This window comes from Pezoporus wallicus, unplaced genomic scaffold (assembly GCF_028554395.1).
Source record: "Pezoporus wallicus isolate ANWC-B61680 ecotype Strahan unplaced genomic scaffold, APGP_CSIRO_Pwel_v1 contig_2348, whole genome shotgun sequence".
NCBI lineage: Eukaryota > Metazoa > Chordata > Aves > Psittaciformes > Psittacidae > Pezoporus > Pezoporus wallicus.
Genome location: NW_026636985.1, coordinates 1195854 through 1222974, shown reverse-complemented (window position 1 = coordinate 1222974; position 27121 = coordinate 1195854). Strand labels below are relative to the sequence as shown.

Sequence of the window (27121 nt, the reverse complement as noted above, 5' to 3'; positions counted from 1 at the left end):
CCCAGGTAAACTGCAGGCAGGGAAAGGTGTTTGATAGTACCTCATCCTCCGAGTGCTTCTACACTGATCTCTGAGGACTTTAAGAGGTGGGTGAGCTGTCCCCAGTTTTACAGAGTGGGACAGTGAGGTGCAGGCAGGAGCAGTGGCTTCTCACTGCAAAAGGCAAGAAAGGAGCCTCCATCTGCAGTCGAGCACCCCGGTGTGCTAGAGCCAAGTTTCTGCCTGCTTGCTACCTCCTAACAGTCAGATCCCAGTGCTACACGTGCTGCTTTGTCCGAGGAGTTCCTAGTTTCTTCTTAAAGCAGAATAATGAGTTAGGTGGAAAAAATCCAGTTATATTGGCAGTGTGGAAATGTACTTTACAGAACCTGCCTTCTTTTAACAGAAATTCCATTGACGTGAGCAACTTTTTTGCCTCAAAAGCTGTAGGCTGGATTAGAAATGGGGCTGCAGCCCTCATCTGCCTGTGAGAAACAGTGTCTTATGGCAAGTGGTGTGTGCTTTCGTAGTGCTGTCATTGAGCATACCAACAGAGTGATTTTCCTGGAGGATGATGATGTAGCTGCTGTGGTCGACGGCCGGCTTTCCATCCATCGCATTAAGCGCACGGCAGGCGACCACCCTGGACGGGCTGTCCAAACCCTGCAGATGGAGCTTCAGCAGATTATGAAGGGTAAAGTCCTTTGGCTGTCACCTGTGGAGATGCACGGGTCCTCCCTGGAGTCACAGAATGAATCAGGTTGGAAAAGGCCTCTGGAGGTCCCCTGGGCGAGTCCGTGGTTTAAAAGCAGGGCCAAGTAGGTCAGAGTGTTAATGGTGCTTGTTCAAGTCGGGTTTGGGGTATTGCCAAGGACAGAAATCCCCCGGCCTGCTGAGCCCCTGTTCCAGTGCTTTATTGCCCTCGTGGTGAACAAAGTTCATTCATCTGGGACTTCCCTCTATTGCAGCTGCTGGGACCTGGCCTTGGACACTTCCAATAGTAAGGTAGCTCTTGCAGGCAGAATCTGTTGTTAATACAATGAGAGGAAGGGTCAGCTTTGATGACTACACTGGTAATTGAGATTTAGGGCTCACCTTATGTAGAACAGATGAAAACGGAAGCACAGATTGCTGTGCTTATTTCATATACCAAAGTAAGGGGGGAAGCAGTACATTTCTTCAACTTCATTATGCATCAGCAGTCTGTGCCATGGCAGGGGGTTGGAACGAGATGATCTTGAAGGTCACTTCCAGCTTAAACCATTCTGTGATTCTAGCTGCTAACATAACACCATAAAGGAGAGAATTGTGGGGCAGAGAGCTTTGCCTCCTGCTTGGAGGCATCCATTTTTCCAATATGGATCCCTAACAGGCTTGCAGTTGCAGATCTGACCCTTGACTGACACATCCTAGTAACTTCAGTCTAGCTTCCCCTGTAAGCAGATGCTTTGGCAGAACAAGAAGCATCAGCTTAATGATTCCTGACTGGTCGCTGGCCCAATAGTGGCTCTGGTTCAAGCTTTTCCCTATGTACACAGGAAAAATGTAGATTACAAGGAGATTTTGTTTCTTTCTTTCTTTCATAGGTAACTTCAGCTCGTTTATGCAGAAGGAAATATTTGAACAGCCAGAATCTGTCGTTAATACGATGAGAGGAAGGGTCAACTTTGATGACTACACTGGTAATTGAGATGTAGGGCTCAGTATCCAGTAGTTACAGTAGTTACAGAGGAGGAAGTGGGTGATGACATGGGAGACTAAAACATGCTGGTGTAAGATGATGTGCCTGTCTCCCAGGGAGCGCTTCCAGAATTACTGGTGGCAAGATTGCCTTTGGGGATGGATTTTTGGCAAGTGGTTGATGGGGATGGTGACAGGCTCTGTGTCAGCACTGGTGCTACCTGGTCACCCTAACGGTCTCTCTGAATCTTGCTTGCAGTAAACCTTGGTGGGTTGAAGGATCACATCAAGGAGATTCAGAGGTGTCGTCGCTTAATCCTCATTGCCTGTGGCACGAGTTACCACGCTGGGGTTGCGGTGAGTGGCCAGTCCTGAGCTGCAGGCAGTGTTGTGTGTGTCAGGCAGGTTAAGGATTGATTCATCAGGGACTGCAGGGGTAGGACAAGGGGTGATGGGTTTAAACTTAAACAGAGGAAGTTCAGATTGGAGATAAAGAAGTTCTTTACTGTGAGGGTGCTGAGGCACTGGAATGGGTTGCCCAGGGAGGTTGTGAATGCTCCATCCCTGGCAGTGCTCAAGGCCAGGTTGGACAGAGCCTTGGGTGACATGGTCTAATGTGAGGTGTCCTTGCCCATGGCAGGGGGTTTGGAACTGGAAGATCTTAAGGTCCTTTCCAACCCAAACCGTTCTATGATTCAGGTTAAGATTGAGCAAGTCCACCCTGCTGAGTGGAGACCCTTTTGAAAGCTGCATACAGCAGGCTTTCAGTTCCCCAGCAACAGCAGGAGAAAAGAAAAGCTGAAGAACTTATGAAGATGTTGCCTAGGACTTTATTGCTTTAAAACCCCAAACCTGCTCTGTCGTAGGAGACAGTTGGCAAGGGAGGAGACAAACAAGAGCAGGCTGCAAATGCTGCAGCAGGGGAGGATTTCCTCCTCTGCTATTTACAGAGACAGCGATGGCTCCTGCTCAGAGGCATCACTGTGCTTGCCCAGCTCAGAGGAGAGGTTTCACTTTGTACCAGACAGAAGCAGCTCTGGCTGTGTCAGCCACCAGTGTGGGATTGACCTCATGGTTGGTTAAAACGCAATGGCTGTAGATGGAGCCTTTCCAGACTGTAGCTTGGCAGCCCATAATATTGCAATTAAAAGTCCTCTACAGCTTCACAGAGGAATCCTTGGGCTTCTCTCAGAAGTGCTGCAGAACACAGTGATGTTCATGGGTTTACAAGGGCCAGCAAAGAGTTGCAGAGTTCTTCAGCAATACCAGTCATAGCCTGATAGAAGGACACCCTCTATTTTATAATATATAGGTAGCAGTAGGTAAGTGATGGAGAAGAGAAAGAAGCACAGATGTTAATGGAAACAGACCAAGGAAATGTCTATGGAAGTGAAATATGTATGAGGTGTGTACTAGGTACCCTAATTCTCAAACACATATAGTGAACCAGAATCAACTCTTCCACCATGACACATTGGGGCTGGAGGCCAGTTTGAGTTTGTATTATTCTAAACCAGGTGAGACTGATTTGATGGAGTTTTGGAATAAATGTTTTGCACAGTTTGTTTTTTGGTTGATTGTTCTCTGGAGGGCATACTGAATATATTTATTTTAAGCAAAAGCACATTAATAAACTGCAGTTATGCCAGGAGGACAGTTTTAATTGTCCTCTTAAGTGTCAGAGCACTGTGCTGCACTACTTCTGTAGTTTGGAGTATGCCAAAGCTGTGAACTGCAAAAATACAAAGCAAAACAAGATCTGATGCATCAGTTCTTGGTGGACAGCATCCCACCAGCTTCAGATCCTCACTTGGGGCTGGTTTTTCCAGGAATTACTTGGTGGGGAAGAGCTGCTGAGCCCCTCTCCATGGGGAAGGGCTAGGCTTTGCCTTCCTTAGGGCCTGGATTGTGGGAAGCTGACATGGAATTGGGTGAGGGTCCTTGCCCATGGCAGGGGGGTTGGAATTAGATGATCTTAAGGTCCTTTCCAACCCTAACTATTCTATGATTCCATTTAAGACCAGTCTATATGTGAGGGAGGAATTGGCCTCACAGGCTCTGTGTGGTGCCAGGAGCAGGGTCACTTTGCACAGGGGTGGTTGTGCGACTTGACTGTGGGTAATTAAAGTGCAGCTCAGCACTTGTTTTCACAGGCTATTTTGATAGTAATATTTTCCAGTGTGTGGCAACCAGAAGGCTTTTTTTTGGTGCTCAAAACACTTGTGTTTTTTTTTTTTACACATGATGTAATATGTCACTGTCTTACATCTCCTTTTACCAGACCCGCCAGGTTCTGGAAGAACTGACTGAATTACCTGTTATGGTGGAGCTGGCCAGCGACTTCTTGGATAGAAACACTCCTGTCTTCAGAGATGATGTTTGCTTTTTCCTCAGCCAGTCAGGTAGGGTCTCACTTGACCCCCCTGCCACTGCCTCCCCTCTTCCCTGTAAATGTGAATTTGAGAGGGACAAGGTTTTAGGGCCAAATTCTTGTGCCTGCCTGGGGGGTTGCACATGGGACGTGTGTGAGAAGATTGGCATGCATGTACTGGAGACAGGGAAGAAACAGAGTGGTTCTCCTCCCGTCCCTCTGCACGCTGGAGCAGGATTTTGTTTAGCTGGGTCCTACATATGGTAACAGCAGTTTTGTTTCCCTTCTCTGTGAGGAGGTATTCCATCAATCACCATTCTCTTGAGCTCTGGTAAAGGCAGCTCGATGGTGTCTTTTCAATAGCTGTAGTTCTCTGGTTAAAGCACTACCAAATACTGAGCCCTGTGGTGGACTGGAGCCATGAAAGAAATGGAATACCCACAAGCATCAAAAAATATGACCTTGGAATGGAATATGAGATAAAGACACACTTAAGCACTGAAGAAAAAAGCAATGTGTATCATATTCAGAATACTTTCAAGGACAATTGCAATACAAAACTACAGTATTGTTTTTCCTCTTAGTTGCATTTGCCATTATGGGTTTTCATAACTGTTCTTCACCTTTGACACCAGAACTATTCCTTCCTTATTCTCCATAGTTAGAATTCTATTTTGGTAGCAATGTTGCATTCTTGGTATCCCAGTAATTCAGAATATCCCCTCTTTGTGGGGAGCCTCGTGGTAAAGTTTACCCCCCTGGGTTTCTGACTACACGTGGGGGTGCTTCTGCTTCCCCTTTGAGGCACAGCAGGGATGTAGCTTTCCCCTGAGGTGCTGGATGTGGCAGCTGACAAAGATATTCCAGGAACCTGAGCCTGGTCATCCCACAACACAAACCCAAAGTAAATTCTGAGTTCAGATCACTCTAGTTGCCCCCACCCATAAATCTGTTCCTCTTGCCTTAGATTCCCCCCCCTGCATGACGTGCTCTCGGGGATGCAGTACACCAAGCAGTTCTCACACAGGGGTGTGCTGAAGGAGACGTGTACCAAGCTAACCTTGGGGGCCTTGCTCTCTGTTGTCACCTCAGGCATGCAGGAGTGCTCAGGAGAGGTGTGTCCTTTTAGGACAACAGCACACTGGTAACACCAGATGGAATTCACAGTGGCTTCTGTTTCTAGTCCCATCTCTGGAGCTCAGCTCACAGCCAGGGCTGCTGCATCCTCAGCACAAGGTTTTTTTGCCTTGTCCTCCCATCATGTTCTTTAAACCAACTTCTTCTGCTGCCTTTATATCTAGTTTTTGAATCAACACATTAAGTGAAGCTGGACCTCAGCCTGTGTTTGCATAGTGTGATTTGGGACAGGAATGATGAGTTTCAGACATAACCTCTTTGATAACAGACTCCACAAGCTCATGTGGTGGTGCTGTCCTGTGGCAGCTGAAGTTCCATGAGTTCCAGTGGCAGTAGGGTGGTGGGAGGATGAAGAGGTGGTTGTAACTTAGTGCCACGGCAGCCGCTTCAGCTGGGTGATGTCCAGGTATCCCCAGCACATTTCCCCCCACTGCAGCCTGCCCCAGGTGAGTCTTTATTAACCAGGAATAGGAAGAAAGTTGTTTTTGTGAAAGGAACAGCACTTGGAGACTGCCTTTTGCTGCTGTTTTTTAATCATTGCAGAATCCTGACTTTTACCTACACCAAACACTGTTGGGTTTTGTATTTTCTAGATTTCACTGTCATCTGTTTCGGATAAAACACAACTACTGGCTCCTCCGACTTGCAGGCAAATACAAACCTCTAAGGTTCAAGCTGGGAAATGACTGTGGTTTACATCTGCAGTGAGAGCAGTAACTGGTACTGACCCACAGCATTGTCCATACTTGTCTTCCCAGGTGAGACAGCAGATACTCTGATGGGTCTTCGGTACTGCAAAGAAAGAGGAGCCTTAACTGTAGGAATAACCAACACAGTTGGCAGCTCCATATCGCGGGAGACAGACTGCGGCGTCCACATCAATGCAGGACCAGAGATCGGTGTTGCCAGTACCAAGGTCAGTCACAAGTGTACAGACCCCACTGATTAATGAAGCTCCTTCCCAAGGTGTTGATCATCAATGGATTTGGGCCGTAGAGACCTTAAAGCTCATCCAGTTCCAACCCCTGCCACGGGCAGGGACACCTTCCACTAGAGCATCTTGCCCCAAGCCCCATCCAGCCTGGCCTTGAGCACTTCTCTCCTCTTTGCCATCGTTTGTCTTAAGGTGCAAACTCAGTTTAAGGTCTAAAGATGAAAAAGGATATTAAAAGACAAGGTTATGGAAACTCTGACCTCATGTAAGTGCCCTTAACGGCACTGCTTTACTAAAGAAAGTGTGATACTAAAACTATACTTTTTGTACTGGGGGAATGGTGTTTTACCAGTATGTATGTCCACCCAATGGAATTATCATGTGGTTGATGCATCTGCTACACATGATACAGTATAAACTTGCTTTGCTGCATTTCATTTTGATGAAGTGCTGCTGCCTGATGAAATCTGCTTTGATTTAGTTATATTTAGAGGCGAGATGATGTCAATCTGTTACATAAATGCAGCCAAAAGCCACATTTAATAGTTCATTGGGGAATTTGATCATGGAAACTTCATGAGTCTCTTACAAGAAACTCTTGAACGAGTTGTTTGTCCCTGGCTTGTCTCATGCAGCCATCATTGCAGTTTGGAGATAAGGGGAAATGGCATTTTCTCTGTGGTGATGTGGGGAGTTACCATCGTTGTGCGGATGTGAAACATGAACTTGAAAAGATTCTGCCCTAAGGTTCTCCAGAACTTCATTTTGAGAGCACATTATGAACAAGCCAAGCATTGTTAGGGACTGCTTGGTGCCATTTGCTTCTGTAACCATCAACTGCACCTGAACTAAGTACTCATGGTCCCTGTCAGACTCTGCTATAGTCAGCACAACTGAAGCTCTTCTAGATTCCTTCAGAGCTGTTTAAGTCTCCCCTGGTATAGCAGCATGAAAGTTTGATCACTGTCAGAACATTTGTGTTATAAGGCCTTTGCAGCAGCTGTGTGATGCTGTGCCTCTGGTTTGGTGAACACAGTTGCCTCAACTTGAGCACTGATTTCACTTGCCTGTGCAGCTGCTTATCCCCCAAAGTCAATGGCACCACTCACTAAGAAGAGGGGTGGGAAATGACCATGTCAGTGCCTTTGTGTTCCTCAAATGGGGTCCAGAAACCTTCCAGTGCTGTTGGGCTGGCTGGATGTTAGTGTTGGGCTTCACTGTACATCTCCAGTCCATGGCTCTGCCCAGCTTCAGTGCTGTCAGCATTTATTTGCAGTAGAGAAGGACACAGGCCAGGTCACAAAATAGGATTTGATAGGAATCTTAGAAATATACCATTTTGCTCATTGTATCTTCATCTCTTGGAGCATGAGGAGGCAGTGCCATTTCATGCCTCCATTTAAGATTTGCTCCAGTGAGATTTCCCTGTGAGTTTCGTGTTCATCTTGGCTCCTTAATTGGACTGAAAGCTGCTTTTTGGTACCATGGGAAGGATAAAGCCAACAGCTAATCTAAGGATTTCACACAGCAGGTGGCAACCACTGGGTTACTTGTTGTAGTGATGTGTTTTCTCTCTCTCCTCCCCTTCCTAGGCCTACACCAGCCAGTTTGTCTCCTTGGTGATGTTTGCTCTGATGATGTGTGATGACAGAATCTCGATGCAGGAGAGACGCAAGGAAATCATGCGTGGGCTAAAGGGGCTGCCAGGTAGGAAACTGCTGCACTGATTGTGTGTCACCAAGTGAAACTCAGCAGCACAGATGAGCTTCAGCAAGGCCTGAGCCTTGTTTTGAAAGACCAAGGGGATCAGATGAGTGCAGGGTGACCATTAGCAATAACTTTGGCTCCTGTGTTCTCTCTGATGTCTTCAAACCACTAAACTGGACTACTAAACCACTGAGTCCAGTCTGTGCAAGTTACTGCTCTCTGGATATGAAGAATAAAGAGCATTTGTAGCATGAGAGGCACAGGCACATAAACATGCACAGCTAATTCCTCTCTTTCCTCCTAGACTTAATTAAAGAAGTGCTGAGCATGGATGATGAGATCCAGAAGCTGGCCACAGAGCTATACCATCAGAAGTCAGTTCTCATCATGGGACGTGGCTACCATTATGCTACATGTCTCGAGGGAGCTTTGGTAAGAGATTTCTTGCTTTAAAGCTGGCTCAAACACACTTAGCTGGGGACTTCAGATTTCCATGGAAATGCAGGAAACTACATGTGGCTACAAGCTGTTTTAAAGCAGCCAACAGCTACTGCATGTTGGCTGACCCAGGGAGCCAAACAGCTAAAACACAGCATATCGCTGCCGAGACCCCAGTCAGGGAACAGCCATAGGCTACAGTGGGTTGAAAGGTGTATTTTCCACATTCACACTGGGAATGCTTCACTGGAGCAGGATAAAACCACCCTATGAACTGCTGGGGTGGCATTTCCAGCCATGCTCAGTGTCCAAAACCAGGCATGTACTTTCTGTACCCAATTATTCTTACTGCACTGACTTTTGGAGGAGGTTGCTGTTGTCCTGTCACCCACTGACACGCAAACGCATCCTCTTTGTCTTTGCCTGCCCCATTCAAGGCTGTGATGATCAGTATGTTGCCAAATCATAAGGCCTGTGGTGGGCTTGGTGCTAGAACTGAAGTGTGGATGGGCTGAGAGCAGCTCAGCCCAGATGCACTGCTCTGATGTGGGCTTTCAGGCTCCCTTGTTGATGTTCTGGCTCTCCCCAGATCCAGAACATGTTTTTACCATAATACAGAGAAAGTGGAAGACACCACAGAGACAGTTAAACCAAAATCACAAGGTTTTGTCCAAAGGTTCATGAATTATTTATTCCCCCTTTAGAAAATCAAAGAAATCACCTACATGCACTCGGAAGGGATCCTGGCAGGGGAGCTGAAGCACGGCCCTCTTGCGCTGGTGGACAAACTCATGCCCGTTATCATGATCATCATGAGAGACCACACGTATGCCAAGTGCCAGAATGCTCTGCAGCAGGTCATTGCACGGCAAGTGAGTAACCTGCACAAGTGCACAGTGCACCACAAACGGTGCTTTTAATATAGAAGCAGTTTAAAGAGCACCCAGACTATTTACCTTGGTACCACCAACTGAAACGGGAGCTCAGTAGATACTCTGGGCAGAAGCCTCATGTAGTTTGTTTGCCCCTTAAAACACGCTGCAGGGATGCCCATGGGATGCTGAGCTGTTTTGTTCTAAACTGAGTTCTTGCTACTGGTGCTCTGAACAGAAGTAAAAACCTTCCAGACCTGTTTTTCTCCAACGTTTCCCTTTGTTGCAGGGGCGACCCGTTGTGATTTGTGATAAGGAAGACATCGAGACCATTAAGAACAATAAAAGAACAATCAAAGTTCCCCATTCAGTGGACTGTCTGCAGGGGATCTTGAGCGTTATCCCCCTTCAACTCCTGGCTTTCCACCTTGCAGTTCTCAGAGGATATGATGTAAGTTCAGGACAGCATTCCTTCCCTTCTGTGCTCGTGTTTGCTGCGTGCAGGTTTGGAAGAGATGTGCTGGGAGATGTTGGAAGTCTGGGGGGTGTCTGTATAACTGCTGGAGCTGTGGGGAGGGTAGGTTACATGGAGCTGGCATTCCAAACAGGACTGGAAGGTTCTCTAGTGCCCTGGGCTGAGTTTGTGCACTTGGGGTTTGGACCCGTGGCTGTTCTCCGGTGTGAGCACACAGTGTCTGCAGGGCTGCAGGAAGCTGAAAGGAAGGTGACAGGACACAGGAGGATGTGTGACAGAGTCTGCTTGTGTCAGGGGTTTGATCTTTATACAGGCACTGGCCTCTGCCTTGTATCACAGTGACCTTTTATCACGTGAGCACTGTAGCAATGCTGAGTAAAGGGACTCACTCCTTAGCTCTCAACAGAGGAGTCGTGACAATGAGGTTTATGGACTTTTCCTGCACAGATTGTCCTAAACATGCAAATATGTTCAAATCTTCTGTTTAAAGAGAGAACAACCGTTCCACACGTTACGGTTATACCCAAACAGAAAGTGTGTGAATACTCACGAGCGTGTTCTTTCTCCTCCCTCTCTGCAGGTTGATTTTCCAAGAAATCTGGCCAAGTCCGTAACTGTAGAGTGAAAGATCATCTGAATCATAGGGGCAAAAGGGGGATTAAATGAAAGACTTCTTTTTGGTACCAAAATAACTCGATTTTAAAGTCCCCTAGGTAAATCTTATTTTGGTAAATCGTTGTTTGTGTATAAGATCACCATAATTCCATTACATTAGTGATTGTCAGATTGATTCCACGTGCTATGTCAATAGCTTTGGGGTTTTTTGAACTATAGGCTTCCATGAACGATGTTCAGTGGTCTTCTTTAAAGATGACTGAGCCTTCTAGGGAAGGGGCCTCCCCTTTACAGCAATGTCATTGTTTCTTATCCACTGTGGCTCACTCCAGTTGTTGATGAGACGCCATGGAACGTGTTACCTGTCGTGCTCTCAGGCAGTGAACCAGGGTACCAGAGTATCCAACGGGAACAAGAGCTGCTGCTGGCCATGCTTGTGCAGATAGTTTAACAGATACCATGGGGGGGTAAATTTCTGCCTCATGTACAAAAGGGAGTTCAACTGACCTGTCACAGCCTCCTAAGTTCACGTGCTAAGAAAGCAGCGTGGCTTCAGCAGGATTTTATGTGTGCCAAATACTTTGCCAGTGACAATCGTGTGGACTCAGTGGGCCACAGCCCCGTGTAACACCAGTGTAGACCTGTAGTTGTGCCTGTGAAGACAGTGGAACTCATGCCTTCGAGTAGAAATGGAAGCTGTGGCCGACCTGGTGTGGAGGCTCCAAGTGGGAGAAGAAGGAAAACCAGCAGTGCTCAGTCTGTGCTGGCGTCTCATTGCTGCTGGTTTGGGCTTTTTTAAGTACAAGTCTGCCTGTGTTGAGGATCCCCCGCCTTGAACTGAGCACTGTGGCACTATAACACGTCCTGAGGACCCAGCCTTGTGCTGCTGTAGGTCACTGACTAGTCAGAATGTGTAGGAGAGAGTTTCTGCCTTGTATCTGCAGCAGAGAGCGCACTGGAGTTCCCTTCCTGAGGCTCGCTGCCTTAGCCCCAGTGCTGTAATGAAAACAGGTTCTGGGTTAGCAGGAGCAGGTTTTATGTGACTTGTGTCCAATTCAGCTGGTTTAAAGGCTAGGAAAGGCTCTACAGACACAGCAGAAATGCAGACCTTGGTGATAGTTTCATAAGCTTGCAGAGAATCAACAATGACACACAAAATCCACCTTCAGGACTCGACACTGACTTTTCCAAGGCCATTAAAGGGCAGTCAGCCGTGTAGTTCCCCTCATGCAAAAAGGTGGCTTTCCTACCAGCTTGATGGGTTCTGAATTGGCTTTAGAACACCCTATAGAAAGCAAAAGCCCCCTACAAGGTGTGACGTGACGCTTGCCCTGTGCTGGTGAGGGTTCCACATCACTCACTGCCCCTGAGGAATGGCTCTAACACTGCCACTGCCCCTTAAAACCTGGTTCTGCCTGCACAGGGGACCCCTGTGTCCGTAGCAGTTGTGGTTTATGTAGAAACCACAGCGGCTGTTGAGCTTCAGCTCGGTGTCAGCTCAAGGCTTAGTTTTATTCTGAGTGTGAGATGCTGGAAGCAGCTTCTCCACCATTCTATGTGATTCAGGCTATTCATCTACAAGCACACTGTGCTGCCAGTGTCTGGTTAAGAACAAAGTGGTAAATCCTGCAGCTTATTTGTACACTGACTAGGCCAGTTACATGGCTCTGCTTAAACATGACCAGTGACTTCCCTGCTTCAGCTGGAGATGATGCTTGTCCTTAAGGAAAAGCCAGCACATGTCCAGTGCTAACGCAGTGAAGACAGTTCCTCTTCTCCTCTCATTCAGCTTGTGTGAGATGTGTTGGGCAGAGGGCTGGAACAGGCAGTTTCTCCCCCCCAGCACAAGGACTTGCAGTGTCACCTCCTCTGTTCCCATTAGGAAAGGGGGGTCTCATGCAAAAGAACCCTGCAAAGGGATTATTTAAGCCCTTTTTCTCCTGTTCCCCTCAGAACAGAAGCAGCCAGCTTTGCTTTTCTCAAGCCTGTCCACTAGGTTCCCAAGTCTCCTCACAACCAGGATGCTTGACATCCCTGTTCCCATACAAGTTGCTGTTCAGTAGTTGGATAATCCAGGCTGTTCCATGAGTAAGTTGTACACAATGAGGACCAAAGAGCAGGGGTCTGAGCTAGACGTGTCCGCCCTCCCGTCGGTGTAACTGGACTGGTGGTGCTGAGCTGTTTGGCTTTCTGCTGGGATAGACAAACCCTTCTTCTTTGTAACTTAAGGCATTAAAACCCACCCCAGGTTCCTCCCTGTCAGAAGGAAAGTAGCATTCACCCCCTGCATCCTCCAGGTCACCACCACAAGGCCTGAAGCTCCTAAACCCGCCTGCCAGGACAGAGGTTTAGTCACTACTCGGTGTAAGGTTTAACAGCAAAGAGTGTCACGGAGCACACTTGCCACGAAGAACTCCTCTGCTGAGCCTGGTAGGGCATGGCTCAGCATCTCACTGCTCGTCGTTGCCGTGGCTGGGAGGTGCGAGTGGATAGAGGACTCCCTTTGGCTTCCCTTTACCTCATCTCGTCTCGGTGTGATGCATTGTGATGACCAGATGATGTTTCTCTTCTCCTTAGGCAACTCTTTAGGGTGTCTCGTGGTATTTATTAACAGCTAGGCAGTCTTCTGCTCTCCAGGATGAATGTTTTGCTTACTGAGCCAGTAAAATTCCCTCCTTCCTAACTGAGGTGGTTGAATTGAGCCACAGGTAAACACGGATAAAGGCCTTTGCATTTGAAACAGCAGCTGCTTTTGGCAGTTTATCTCTGTTTAAGGAGCCGTTCTCCTCATCTGCCTCAACAGAAGCTTAAAGAGAAGCACGTGCCTGTAGGTCTTAAGGGGTTTTACTCACCAGACCAGAGAACCTTCAGCTCTGCACGTGCTGTTTCTGCCCAGCAGATCTCAAACCAAGTCCACCCTGCTCTAAGGCTATTCCACACCAATGGATTAAGTTGTACAGGGAATAGGCTCTGTCAGGGAGGTTTTTCCCTCCTGAGGAAGGGCTAGGGATAGTTCTGTCCGCAGTTTGTTGGATGAATAAGTACTGCCTGTGTGCACGTTCCTACTGAGAGCCCAAACCTGCCCTTGGGCAGCCGTGTCCCTGGAAGATGCAGCAGTGCCACAGCAAATGCCATTTCCTTTTAGCCTGGTCTGACTTGAAGGGGATTTAGGTACCACTAACACAGGGATGCTCTTCCAGCCCCAGAGCTGGACACCCCCAATGGGTGAGTCTCACCCCCTCTGTATGAAAGAGCTTCACACAGACCATTTCCCAGTCAAGTGGGAGGGAGCTCATGGACACAGCAGGTAATGATGCTCAGTTTGGAGCCTTAAACCTGGCCTAAACACTGCTGCAGATTGAGGCCTCTAAAGGCATAAAGAAACCCAACACATGAGTGTGAAGTTGGGCTTTTCCCCTCTGGAGCTGCCACTGGCAGCCCTTGACCCCATCCATGAGTAGGCACTCAGTGTGTGGATGAAGGGAGGGATTGGACTGAGCTCCCGAAGCAGCCCATCCGTGTTTAGCTGTGGCTGGTTTTAGATCCTACCCGGGTGTACCAAACTTGCCTCAAAGCGTGGAGTCCCTCCTCTGCATCAGGAACGGGAAGAAGAAGCAACAAGGAAGTGTTTGGCTTGAATAAAAGGAAAGAAACCTCTTTGCCTTCCATTCAGTTTGTGTAAACAGACATTTGAAGTGGCAAATACCCTCATCTCTTCCCTTCTAGCTCTCTCTGCCTCTGCTTGTACATAATCCAGCTGGCTTGGTTAGTGGGGACCAGTCTGTACCTTGTTTCCTGTCGTGTGCTGTATGCAGAAGATGTCTTTTCCTTTGTCTGTAGTGTTTTATAAGTTGGGTTTTGTCTTTTTTTGCTTCCTTTTTTTTGTATCTCACCCTTTGAATAAAATCAAGTGCCCTACATGAAACAAACAGAGCTGCTGGTCTTCAGTTGAACCCCACTTAGGAATAGGAAACCCCCATTTCAGAGAGCAAACCCAGGCTCTTTGTCCTATCTGAAATACAGACTCTGATTCCCAGCCATGATTATCCACTCATAGCCAAGAAGGAAGCCCCTAAGCTGCCCCTAAGGCAGAGCAGTTGGTGTTGCCTTCTGCACCTTCACTCATTTAACTCCCACTTCTCTACAATACAAAATCACAGCGCAGCCACGAGAACATTCCCTGTATTCCACAAGTGTTGAAGTCCAGGTTTGGAGAAGGGGTTTGGGTGCTGAGCCAGCAGAGGAGGATGAGCCCATGGGGAGCCCATAGTGCCCATTGGGAGGCAGCAGCTGCGGGATGGCTCATGGCTAAGCCAGGCCTGGATAACGGCAGTGACCAAACAGTGTCTGAGATTCCATCCCCCTCTGGCATTGATACCAAACACCCTCATTTGTTTCCCTGGATAAAGTGGACTCGCTCTTCTCACCTACACCTTTCCTATGCAGCTAAAAGGCCACGAGGCTCCTCTTTAAGGCTCAATGCCTGTGCCTTTAGTACCGCAACAGAACTGGTGCCTACGCGGGTGTCGGGAGCAAGCTGTGCTCTTTCTGCTTGCTCAGGCACAAAAGGGTTTCTGAGCTGCTTCAAGCCTGACCCAAAAGCTGCCCCGTGTGCTTAAGAAGAGTTAATTTCTGACTCATTTCCATGCATTTATCATGGCTGGAATGAACTGCAGGCCTTCAGTAACAAAAGGAGGAGAAGAAAGCCCATGGACTTGCCAAGATGGTCCTGCAGAGCTTACCCAGCCTAAGAGAATCAGACCCACAAAGCAGACATGCTGGGCCCCTTTCCCCCCTCCTCAGCCTCATTCCTTGTTGTTTAGGTCAGATCAACTCTGTTCCCATGGTCCTTACAAATCCCTATGGAAACGAGCTCAAACAAACACGCTGCTGGGCAGCTCCAATCCAACACTGGATCCCGACCGCCGCTGCCGCCAGCCCAGCCATGCTGGAGGCACTCACAGCCCAGCACGGCTCCAAGCACAGGGATAAGGAGGCTCCCGGGTGCTCCCGAGCATCCCGAGGCACCCCAGGACCACAGGTGGGATGGGTGGAAGTGGAGGGTGACCAAAGACCTTGTGGAGCAGGAAATGGCCCTGCATGAAGCCCAAACCTGGGCTGTGCTGAAGTGATGCTGCGGCTCCTGCTGGGAGGATGCTGGGATGTAGGATGGAGAGCACACGGGATCGAGCATCCTCAGTGTGTTTGTGTTGATACAAAGGGGAAGGAGGCAGAGAACAGGGGCAGTTGTTTCCCCCCCCAGGCACTGCTGCATCCAGGGAAGGACATTGTGAGTCCCTTGATGCCACTGGAATGAGGACCACGGCTCCTGATGAGCAGGAGAGCTCAAACCCACTCCTAACCCTGGAACAGCTTAAAATCCATCACATCTGCCCGAGGAGCACCCTGTACCTCATCACTTCACCCTCCTGTTCCTGTCTCTGTGGTCCTGGGGTCAATGCCTGCATGGAAAAGCAATGAAGGACCAGTTGATGCACCAGCACCAGCTGCAGCAGAACAATTGGACACACTCAGCTCCAAGAGGAGCTGTTCCTGAGCAGATGTGGGTGCGTGCTATTAGCACAGGGGTTAACAAGAACCTCAGCAAGAACCTGGGCTTTAACACCGTGGAAACACTCAGGAACACTGCTCCCATCAGTAGGAACAAGCAGGGAAACGAGCTGGGATGGGACTCACCCTCCTGGGAATGCTGCGCTCTTTGCCTTGCTTGTTTCAGTGGCTGTGGAAAGCACAACCTGAAGTCCTGTTCCAAAGGGAAGCAGCTGCTGTTACACTATGGCTGGATGAGCAGATGAAGAGCTACAGCTGCTGCTCAGCCCATGGAGCCGAGAGGATGCTGCTTCCAGGGTGGAAATGGGTAGAAAAGCCTAAAGAGAGGGGTCCTGGGGGACCCACAGCAGCTCCTGACCTCACAGGGGCTGTGGCTGACACTGGCATGGTCAATCCTGGTTCCTGCCTTCCCCAATGGAGTTCGGGAGGTCACAGCCCAGGCTGTTTTGACTGTATCCCAGCATTCCCAAAGCACAGATACAGGAGCAGCTCCCGTATGGAGCCAGGCTGAGAACACTGGGGCTGGAGAAGAGAAGCTGCGTGGAGACCTCAGAGCAGCTTCCAGTGTCTGAAGGGGGCTACAAGGATGCTGGAGAGGGGCTCTTCATAGGGACTGTAGGGATAGGACAAGGGGTGATGGGTTCAGACTGAAACAGGGGGAGTTCAGGTTGGAGATAAAGCAGAAGTGATTTATGTGAGGGTGCCCATTGCTCAAGGCCAGGTTGGACACAGGGGCTTGGAGCAAGCTGCTCCAGTGGAAGGGGTCCCTGCCTGTGACAGGGGTTGGAGCTGGAGGAGCTTTAAGGTCCTTTCCAACCCTAAACCAAGCTGGGATTCCATGATTCACCAACACCCAACTCCCCCCGGGGTGCACAGGGATGCACAAACCTCCACCACATCCCAGAGGTGCAGGAAAAGAGAATCAGAGCTGAGCACATCCCCCTTGGGAGCAAGGATTAGCCCCCATCACGCTGAGTATCCCTGTAGTATCCCACTTACAGGGAGCCATCCCATTAAGTGTGGACACACGAAGTCCTCCTTTGTTAAGCACCACAGAAAGCAGGTCCCCCTACTCCAGGGCTGTTCACCCCCGTGGCTGATAGGATGGACCCGGATGGCGGCTCCCATTCCGGTGCGGGATCGCGGCCGCAGCTCCTGCCCCGAGGGCTGTTCTGTTCTCTTTATGGCCTGTCCTTCTTGCAGGTGGACCGCATTGCTGCATCCCGAGACTGAGCATCACCTCTGCCCGAGCCACTGCCGGAGCCTCCGGGGGAAGGAGAGGGTGAGCTGCAGCACCCAAGGGTGCCACCTCCTCTGCCCGCACCAAGGGCAGCGCTGAGCGTCACTCAGGTCCCGTGTTTTGCACTGAATAAGGCATAGACCCCCTCCAAGAGACAGCCCCGGGTTACTCCAGTTGCTGGTTGCGTTTTGCCCTGCGGTTCTTGCTTCGGTTTTAGGTTTTAAACAATAAAAGTCTTCAAAGAGGTCTTGAGTTTTAAAGCAGGCGCCAAACCCGGAGCATCCCTGCTCCAGAGATCGGATTTGCTTGGGTGGATCCTTCCCTTCCTGGCTTCTGCAGGCCAAGAGACAAAGCCAAGCTCGTGACCCCCCCATCCCCTTCTGTTCCTGTTCAGTGATGGTTTTGAGGGCTTAAACCTTTGCTGCTTTGAGTGGAATCCCCAGCCTGTACCTGGCATGGTTTGGGCTGGAAGGGACCTTAAAGCTCCTCCAGCTCCAACCCCTGCCACAGGCAGGGACCCCTTCCACTAGAGCAGCTTGCTCCAAGCCCCTGTGTCCAACCTGGCCTTGAGCACTGCCAGGGATGGGGCAGCCACAGCTTCTCTGGGCACCCTGTGCCAGCGCCTCAGCACCCTCACAGGGAAGAGCTTCTGCCTAAGAGCTCATCTCAGTCTCCCCTCGGGCAGGTTAAAGCCATTCCCCTTGGCCTGTCCCTACATCCCTTGTCCCAAGCCCCTCTCCAGGTTTCCTGCAGCCCCTTCAGGCCCTGGAGCTGCTCTCAGGTCTCCCCTTCACGCAGCAGAGGGGCCGGATCCCCTCCCTTATGCTCTGCGGGTGCAGCCCAGCTCATGGGGGGGCTCTGGGCTCAAGCTGGCTCATGGGGAGCTTCTCATTGACCACCCCCCCAAGTCCTTCTGTTCTCATGACCTTTGCTAAGCCCAGAGCGATGCCGCCAAGGGCATCCCTGCCCCTGTTCCGCTCACGATCCCTGTTGGTGCTGCCCAGTCCATGGGTTCCCTGGCACTTTGTGCCTTCCTTTCCGCCCCTCGCTTCCTGGGCTGTTTCTTATTTACTTAGTGCTGTGTTGTGGGAGTGTAGACACGTGCCCCTGTGGATGGGGCCGGTGGCCTGGGTGGTCCAGCCCTTGGCCTCACCGGTGCCTGGGGGAGCCAGATGCTTTCAGTAAGAAATCACCCCTAAGAAGTACAAAGAGAAGGGCAAACCCCACAGCCCTCATCCCTATGGACCAGCGAGGGCCAGGATGCTCCGGCACTGCCAGCGCCACCAGGCACAAATCCCTTCTCCTCTCAGCTCATGCAATGCAGGCACTTGTGCCATTGAGCAGTTCTTCCCTAGGAGGGCGATGGGCACAAAGGACACCCTGAGGGACAGCGGAGCTGGGAGCAGAGCACAAACCCTGTGTAAGAGCAAGAGCAGCGTGAGTCCGGATCCATAAATCCCATGGGAATGTGGGCAAACACCTCATGAGGCAGCAAACGGCCACGTTCTGACTGTTAACAGGAGGGAGCTGGCATTGTAAACTGGTATTCAGTCACCTGAGCTCCAGCAGCTGTGATTTGCTTTGCTTGTCCCCATGTAAAGAGCACCTTTTACCCGAGCAGGCCCTGCTGACTCCTGTGGCTTCCCTATGAGACGCAAGCCTGGTGTCAACCAGACATCAAGCAGGATGCAGGCTGAGCTGATGTGCTGAGGAAAGAGCTGGCTCCTGCTTCCCGAGGGAGCCCACAGCCTTGCGTGCCCTGCTGGGAAAGGGCAGGGTGTTGAGGCTGAACCTCTTCATGCTCTGTTAACCTCCCTTGTAGAAGATGCTCCAACCATGAGTTAGTGTGAGTTAAGTGCAAAAAGGACTATGAGCAAGCGTGACTGTAAGGCAAGGTGCTGAGCTCCTTGTACTCACTGTTATGCTCTGTTAAAGGGGGTGAATGTGTGAACGAGGAGGTGAGGCCCTGGGTGACAGTGAGGAGGTTGTGTCCCATCCCAGTGTAAACAGCTCCTGTGCCAGGCCTCTGGGATACTGGGAAGCACAGCACCGCGCTGCAGCTCTCCAGGATGATGGAAAGCCAGGATCAAACCCATTGACCAGGATTCTCCTGCCTCCTGCCTCGTTCCCTTTGCCCAGGCAATGAACCACAGGGAGCCCATCACGGATCGGTGTAGTTCTTTAATAATAACATCAAGGGCAGCAAGAGTAATGACTGCATTTAACAAATGACACATGCAGCAAACAGAGGGAGCAGAGCATCATTGCACAGCGCTGGCCCAACCCACGAGCCCTGATTCCCCATCACAGCAGAGGCTTCTTTCTCCTCCTTTGCTGCACCAGCACCACATAAAGGCCACGGCACCAATTGGTTACCCTCAGACCTTGCCAGAAGCCCCCTTTCCCCAGGGGCAGGAGCTGCCTTCACACACTGAGGAGCAGAGGGTGAATTCAGTTGCCTGCCCCATTCCTGTGGGTGACCGCGTTGAGACGCAGCCAGCAGCCATCTGGAGCATTTTAGCCATTAAACCCCATGCTCTGAACCTGTCAAAGGCAGCTGCTGAGCCCTTTGAGGCTGCAGGACACCAAGGGAAGGTTTGCACGGAGGAGGAACAAGGCAGCAATCAAAGGGAGGGCTCCAGAGCAGAATGGAACAAGGGTTTATTTAATGCCATCAGACGTCTGCTTACGGCTGTCTAGACCAGCCCATGGAGGAGCAGTGAACAGGGAAGCCCTGGGAGATTGGGAGCAGATGTGGTGCCCCTCAGCTCCCTTTGATCTATAGGGAAGGTTTACTTAAGAACTGGCTAGTGAGGATTGGTAGCCTGGGTAATGTGTTTCTAGGAAGGTTTTATAGCCAGAGAATACATAGGGTACCATAGGGCGGTGTATGGCACACCAGCTGGTTCAACCTGGGTTACATAGCATCACTCGGCAGTGGAGGCTGATTTAAAGTCAGGACCAAGTTTTAGGCTGGATCACCTTATGTTTATCTCTAAATGAATCCCTAAATCGATCCTTAGGGACCAGCATGGATCTTTAAGAGCGCATGCGGTGCTTTGGGGAAGCCTTTTAAGCAGCCGCATTGAGGTTGATCCTAAACGCAAGACCAAGGGCCACCAAACGCGCTCCTGTTTTGTCTGCGAACGTTGGAAAGGATGCACCAAAAGCAGTTCACCAACGGGTTGGGTGCTCTGCTTTGGTGTCCATGCTCCGGCCACATCCCACCCTGGATCCACGGGGAAAAGCAATGCCAATGGATCAAGGGAGCGTGCAGGCAGGAGCTGTCGTGCTTCAGTTAATGCTATGTCCCACAGGCATTCGTCACTACAGGAGATATTTGTACATTGATAGAAAACAAAGCAATACAACCGTAAAGAACAAAATACAACAAGCACAGCTTGGTACAATAACGTGCCATGAAATGTCATTGGCTTCATAATAATTTACTACAACTTGAACAATGGTCTTTTTATCCGCACTCGGATAGGGAATGCTTCCATCTAACATATGGTAAGCACGCGGTAACAATATGTACAACAAAGAATTTGGAGTTTGGTGTTTCGTCGTGAGTGGGCAGTGATGATTTCCCTGGCCTCATCTGGGTTGGAGTTTGCTTCTTTGATACTGGAGGGGCTTTTTTCCCTTTAGGTTGGGGAAAACGAGGATTCCTATGTACATCTGCAAGAAAGTGAGCCTTAGGAATGGATATACACTGCTATGGAGCTTCCCCCAGCAGTAGGTTTGGATTTGCTGGCGAAGTGACCCTTAAACCAAATGAAATCCCAATGCCATCCTGTTGAAAATCAATTTCCTTCCCAAACTCTTGAAACACGAGGATCTGTTCAGAGACCTATCCATTGATCCTTATCACACCATTCCCAGTTCTTACCTCTTTCTTTCTGAACCCAGATCAAGCACCTATTGAACTAGATCCCATCCATCCCAAGAGGGAGTCCAACCAAACGTGTGTCTGGGTGTTTGAAGCATCCCATTCCCATGTGCCAAGCGCGAGGTTGACTTGAGCTACCTATGGGCTGTAGCTGGTGCATCTGACAACAGCGAGTAGAACTGTTGGGTTTGCTCCTGATTGGGGCTGCTCTGTGCTGCCTGCAGACAGAACAGGGTTAGGGGTGAATTAAGCAGCCTTTCTGCACAACAGCCTTGGCTGGAGGTTGCGTCTTCAGATCCAGCATCATGGATGTAGCAGATGGATGCGTTTATCCCATCTGATAGATGCCATGAGCTAGCGGTGGGGAAGGCTGGTGAATGACAGTCAGACTGGCTCCGAGTCTCACCATAAGGGGTCATTCACAAATATGAATAAATGAATGGGGACCAGAAGGGTCATTTTTTGTCTCTTCCCTTTCCTCCTTGAGTATTTTTTCCCTTTTTTTTCTTCCTAAAAAAGCTAAAATTCCTGTTTATTTCCAACAGCGCTGAAGGAAGCACTTGGCAAAGCATTTCTTTATCTGCTACAAACATACATGCTTGTGAGAACCCTTGGACATTCGTAGGACTGCAGCTACAAGGTGGGTTACCAACTTCCATGGAAAGAGTCACGTTGTGAGAACTGATCCTGACGGTCAACAGGGAGCCAGAGCTCTGGCTCGAGTGATCAAACCTACTTCTATTTGTCACAAAGGCAGGTTGTGCTATAGGAGAACAGCCACGTGAGTGTGTGCAAACGTTGTGGAATAGGGTGGGGGGCCCGGGGAGGCGAGGAGAAAGCATGGAGAAATGCAGCCAGTGCATTCCTTGGAAGGCTGATTCCCATCCTGCACGTCCAATGGGTTGAGTTTTGCCTTAGCAACCACTGCTACTGGGAGTGATGGTGTTGGGAGCTGAGGAGAGGGAGGAAGCGCTCTGCACCTCCTTCACTACGAGGTTGGAAGGCGCCTGCTGCTTATTCCGGAAAGGAAAACCGAATCCAGCAATCCGCATGGAAACGTTGTGGTGAAAGGATGCAATTTACAGGAAAACCAAACGCATCAGTGGGAACCCCTTCAAACTGACAGCAGCAAGGAGCCCGAGCGGAATGGGTGCAGGGAGATGGATGCACCCCTTACATCAGGAACTTTCCTTTGGCAAGCAGCATTGAATGGCACCGCTGCATGGCAGAGCCCTTAACTCAGTAGCCAGTATCAGCCTAAACTGAATGCAAAGACTCTTCCTCAACCATACCTTTCCCAGATTCCCTTCCTCCGTTGCCAGGAGCTCCTCTGTCCCGCTGGGAGCGCTGGAGGCCGACCTGTTGCCAGTTATTCCTTGTCCTCAGGGGATGGGATCCAAGCCTCGTGCCGTTCCACCTGGTGTATTTCCCATGCCATTCCCTAGTGGCGCTCCGTTCGCATTCACCTGCTCTTCCACACGCCGACATACGCGGATCCAGAGACCTACCCCTTCTCCCATCCAGACCCTCCGAGATGATGCCGCCTTCCCGTGGTCCATGGGAACAGTTCTCCTTGGATTTACCAGGTTCCTGGACTTGCAGGCCTGCTGTTGTCATCACCCGCTTGGCAGCTGGGATGGGAGCAGCTTTCTCTCATACCTTGAGTCTTGTCCCGATGCCCTTGTGCAGTAGCTACCTGGGATGGCTGCACTTGGAAGAGTCTCTTGCAGTTGTCCCCTAGGGAGAATTGGCCTTTCTGGAGAGCTTGCTGTAGTTTTCCATTCCTCTTTGTTTCCAATATGTCCTGGAATGGCCATGGGAAGCGTTGGGGACAAAGAAGGGAGAAGAGCCTTGCTGCAATGGGACTCAAGTTACTTGCCTTGTTCCTGCAGTCTCTTGGCTGCTCTTACTTGATAGTTTGGTGGCACTGATGCACAGGGGGTTTGAACAATAACAGAAATCTAAAGGACAAAGACAACCCCAAAGTCACCCCTTCCAAACCCAATCCAGCTTCCTCTACCCCCCTCCCACCCCCCCACCCCCCCAGCCAATGGATGTGGTACAGTACTGCTGAAAAAGCCCCTCGGATGCTTGTGGAAGAGATGGGAGCAAGGCTGAACCCCCCCCACTTAGACTGCAGGGCGAGGGGGGGGCCGGGATGGAGGGGGGGCCCTGTTGGGTGGGGGGGCTTGGGGGGGTGGGGGGAGTGGGGGGAGCGTGGAGGAGGGGGATGGGGTGTGTGGGGTGGGGGAGCTGGGTGGAGGGGGGGTGTAGATGGGTACTGGGGGTGGGGGGGTGTAGATGGGTGCTGGGGGGGGGGATGACGGGGGGTACGCATTGTTGAGAGGGTATTTGGGGGGGGCCTCTGTGTTCTTCACTCTGGTGAAGTTGATGCAGCGGCCCTAAAAGGAGAGAGAAGAAAATGAGAGATCAGTGATGGAGGCAACAGCATCCCAGGTGAGAGACCTGCATCCCTGGTACCAGTTGTGCACCTTGTTCATCTCCAAAGTGGGAGATCAGTGATGGAGGCAACAGCATCCCAGGTGAGATACCTGCATCCCTGGTACCAGCTGTGCACCTTGTTCATCTCCAAAGTGGGAGATGAGTGATGGAGGCAACAGCATCCCAGGTGAGAGACCTGCATCCCTGGTACCAGTTGTGCACCTTGTTCATCTCCAAAGTGGGAGATGAGTGATGGAGGCAACAGCATCCCAGGTGAGAGACCTGCATCCCTGGTACCAGTTGTGCACCTTGTTCATCTCCTCAGAGATGGATGTTGTAAGAGTAAATCCAAGAGGTTAAACCCCAACCACAGCTCTTATAGAGGAGGGTGAAACCTCCCATACAGTTTTCTGACCCTGGGATCATCAAACACCTCACACTGAAGCTGCAGGAACTGGTAAGAGCCAGCTCTTGTCCTGCTCCTGCTCTTCAGAGCTGGCATCTGAGTCAGCCCGACCCAGATGCCTCTTGCCAAACCTTGGTCTTAAACACCCACCAGCATGGATCTGGACTTTGCACCTTGGGAGCCTCACTCTCCTTCAAATACCTGGTTTTTGGGTCTGATTTTGAACCATTTACCAAGCAAAAGGGGAGATTTCTTTAACTGAGTTGGGTTTCTTGCTCCATTCTTCACTAGGGTGCCTTGCTCATGGGAAGCCAATAAACTGCTGTTCTTGCTCTTTGGTGCTAAGCTACAGTTTGTTGTCCATTTTAAAACAAAACCTTTGCCCTCTGAGTTCTTTTTTCCCCTTCTAAGTTCCACCTGCAACCGATCCCACTGTAAATACCCGACTGTCAGGATCAGCACTACTGCATCGTGGCTTCATTCTTTCAGATATGAAATCATCCCATCATTCTGAGCCCAAGCTTTGCTTTTGGATCCCTCAGTGAGAGCTTATTTTCTGTTCTCCTCTTTCCTCTCCCACAGTAAATGTTTTGCCTGGTGGAAAACTGCCAAATGGAGCATCCTGTGCAGGATGGAGTAGATCTGTCGGGGTAACAACATCAGGCACGGCTCTGTACCTCCTCCCTCTGTGAAGAGGGACCCGCAGTGAGCTAAGGGAGATGCTGGTAGAAAGGAGAAGGATTTGACAGGGATGAGAGGAGCCGGCGTGGAAGGGGTTGACACATGGAGTGATGCAGGCAGCTCCTCTCTGAGAGCTCTGCCAGTCCTAGCATCACAGTGTGGATGTGAAGGAACGTCTGTGCGAGCAGCTGAGTGCAAGCAAAGGGCAGCTTAGGGAAACCAGGATCTCAGAGCTGCATCACGTTGGAGAGAAGAGCATCAGCATGGCTCAGCCCCGCCTTCCTGTCAGCAGGAAGAGCCTCTGGTTTCAACTCCAGCTCTCCTCAAGGAATCAGACTGCAGGGCAGAGCAGGGACTCACTAAAGGACAGGAATGCACCCATTGTAATGCCCTCCTTGAGGATTAACTCAGTTAAGGCTTGTCCTGACAGCAGGACAATTAGAGGGGAAAGGGGGAAGAGGCTTGAGCGCTGCTCGTGCACCGTGTGGTAGCGTGGGTGCAGTGGGGACACGGTCTCCATCCCTTCCATAGGACAAAATGCCAACACAAAATGAGACACCAGGGTGGGCAAATCCCTCTGCAGCATCCCAGTGCCTGGTGCTGCCCAAAGCTGGGCACCAGCTCACAGGCTGAGGGGGCCTGAAATAAATCACAGCATCCCAGACTGGTTTGGGTTGGAAGAGACCTTAAAGCTCATCCAGTCCCAACCCCTGCCACGGGCAGGGACCCCTTCCACTGGAGCAGCTTGCTCCAAGCCCTTGTGTCCAACCTGGCCTTGAGCACTGCCAGGGATGGGGCATTCACCACTTCTCTGGGCACCCTCAGAACATCCATCCATCCATCCATCCATCCATCCATCCATCCATCCATCCATCCATCCATCCATCCATCCATCCATCCATCCATCCATCCATCCATCCATCCATCCATCCATCCATCCATCCATCCATCCATCCATCCGCATCAGTGTCAGCTCCCAGTGCCCCGGGTTCTGTTCATTCTTTGCGGTGTCTCTGCTTTAACATCATTTTAATGCACTTGGCTGTGGTTTTAAGCAAACCCTGTGGGGCAGACCTGCTGAGCGAGGGGAAGTCTGCACCAAGATGAACCAATTCCACTCAGCCCCCCTCCCCTACCCCAGGAATGTTTTCCTTGTTCCAGTGCCACGTCTCCTGCGATGCAAATTCAGGCGTTTCAGATCGTGCCTTGCACGGGGTTTGTTGCCTTTATTTATGCTGAGAATCAACTGAACCCGCACAGAAAGCAGCACTCCAGGACTCCCAGCCAGAGAACAAGAAGTTGCAATTGTTTTTGTGTGGAGGGATGCTCTGTCTGGATGCTCTGGGAGTGAGGTTATGGTGCTGCTGATCCAAATGGAACTGAGCACCGCCCTTAGAGCAGTCAAGAGGATGCAGTGAGGCTTTGAAATCACTGGGTCTGGGGCTTGGGGACTAAAAGCAGTGCCATTGCCATAAACAAGGTATTAACAATTCCTACCAGTGTATAGCTGCATGGGGTTTACACTACGGTCTGCAGTCAGCTACGACCTGGTGAGCCTCTGCTCATGAATGGCTGCTCATACCCATGGCTGATGGTAACTCCTTTTCTCCAGTAATAGGGTTGCTTTGGAATTAGAGCTCTTTTTCAGTCTCCACTTGGTAACTGCTTAAACATGGGCTTTGTGGACAAGGTTTAACAAGGAGTTGGCCTGGAATCTGAGCAGGATTAGATGCTTAGATGCAGACGAGATGACTGAAAGCACTGGAGAGCAGACATGAGAGCCAGACCTAACCCAGGGCTAGCACAGCACAGATGCCTCTTCCCCATTCCCTTGTGCATTACATGGGTCCAGCTTCAGAGTTCAAACCTTCTTCCCCTTAAACCAGGATGGAGTTGCCTTTTGCTCAGCTCGAGCATGCCATTCCCTATCTATCTCCTCCTATTTCCTTTGCTGCCTGGGTCAGCTGCTCTGCAGTGCTGGGGTTTAAAAAGAGGCACTGGAAAAGATATGGTCCTTAATGTATGGGTAATGCAAACCTTCCATAAACAACATCCTGGGATACCCTGTTGGTATGAGAAAGAAACAAGAAACCCAGGAATGAAGAGAAAGAGAAAGAAAAATGGAAAGAAAGAGACAAAAGGCTGTGATTTGGTACCTGATTCTGACTCAAATAAAAGCTTTTGGGAGGGACTGGCCAAATGAATAAGAGGCAAACATGAAATCTACTCAATACCTTCACAGTTACCACTGGTGTCTGCAAAGAGGTGATTTACAAACTGTAGCTACTTTGCAAGCAAAGCACATACATGGATGAGAGAAACCAATGCTAAACGCTCCAAGCCCTCCTTCCCAAGGATCCCGGGTGCTCGAGTTGAGCCCAGTCCAGGGATGAAGCTCCCACAAACATCTGTGAGGGTGACGATGATGAGGAGCATGGATGGAGGCAGTAACCTGGCCCTGTGCCTGTGCACAGCCTGCAAGAGCCGAGTGGCACAGAGAAACACTGCGGCAGTCAGCGTGGTGGGGATGCCCTCCCATGAAAGCGGTCCTTGCTTTGAGTGCTTCATGTGTCCCTTTGTGCCTGGATAAAGGTGCTCCTGGGAAAGGACCAGGGTGAGAATCATCAGTATCTGCTTCCCACCAATGCGTTAGCGTTTGGGATCAGCACTGGTTGGGTCCC

General features: G+C 50.3%; 2 protein-coding genes across 6 annotated transcripts in view; one reads left to right on the top strand and one right to left on the bottom strand.

The window, feature by feature from the left end:
- The window catches only part of GFPT1 (glutamine--fructose-6-phosphate transaminase 1), a 36076-nt gene extending 18884 nt beyond the window's left edge, over positions 1-17192 (top strand). For 3 of the 5 annotated variants that reach the window (XM_057402535.1, XM_057402532.1, XM_057402533.1), the window contains 10 exons: positions 510-673; positions 1566-1661; positions 1919-2016; positions 3941-4061; positions 5926-6083; positions 7694-7808; positions 8113-8240; positions 8951-9118; positions 9408-9569; positions 10174-10524. In XM_057402535.1, coding sequence (XP_057258518.1) covers positions 510-673; positions 1566-1661; positions 1919-2016; positions 3941-4061; positions 5926-6083; positions 7694-7808; positions 8113-8240; positions 8951-9118; positions 9408-9569; positions 10174-10218 — 1255 coding nt within the window. In that variant the 3' untranslated portion in view covers positions 10219-10524. Of the gene's footprint in view, positions 1-509; positions 674-1565; positions 1662-1918; positions 2017-3940; positions 4062-5925; positions 6084-7693; positions 7809-8112; positions 8241-8950; positions 9119-9407; positions 9570-10173; positions 10525-16982 lie in introns of those variants that run through there. The other 2 variants (XM_057402537.1, XM_057402534.1) reach the window with 1 other exon arrangement.
- A 5272-nt stretch (positions 17193-22464) lies between these two features.
- ANTXR1 (ANTXR cell adhesion molecule 1) overlaps positions 22465-27121 on the bottom strand; it is a 73697-nt gene continuing 69040 nt past the window's right edge. The window contains exon 18 of the mRNA XM_057402538.1: positions 22465-23313. Within this exon, the coding sequence (XP_057258521.1) occupies positions 23041-23313 (273 nt within the window). The 3' untranslated portion in view covers positions 22465-23040. The remainder of the gene's footprint in view (positions 23314-27121) is intronic.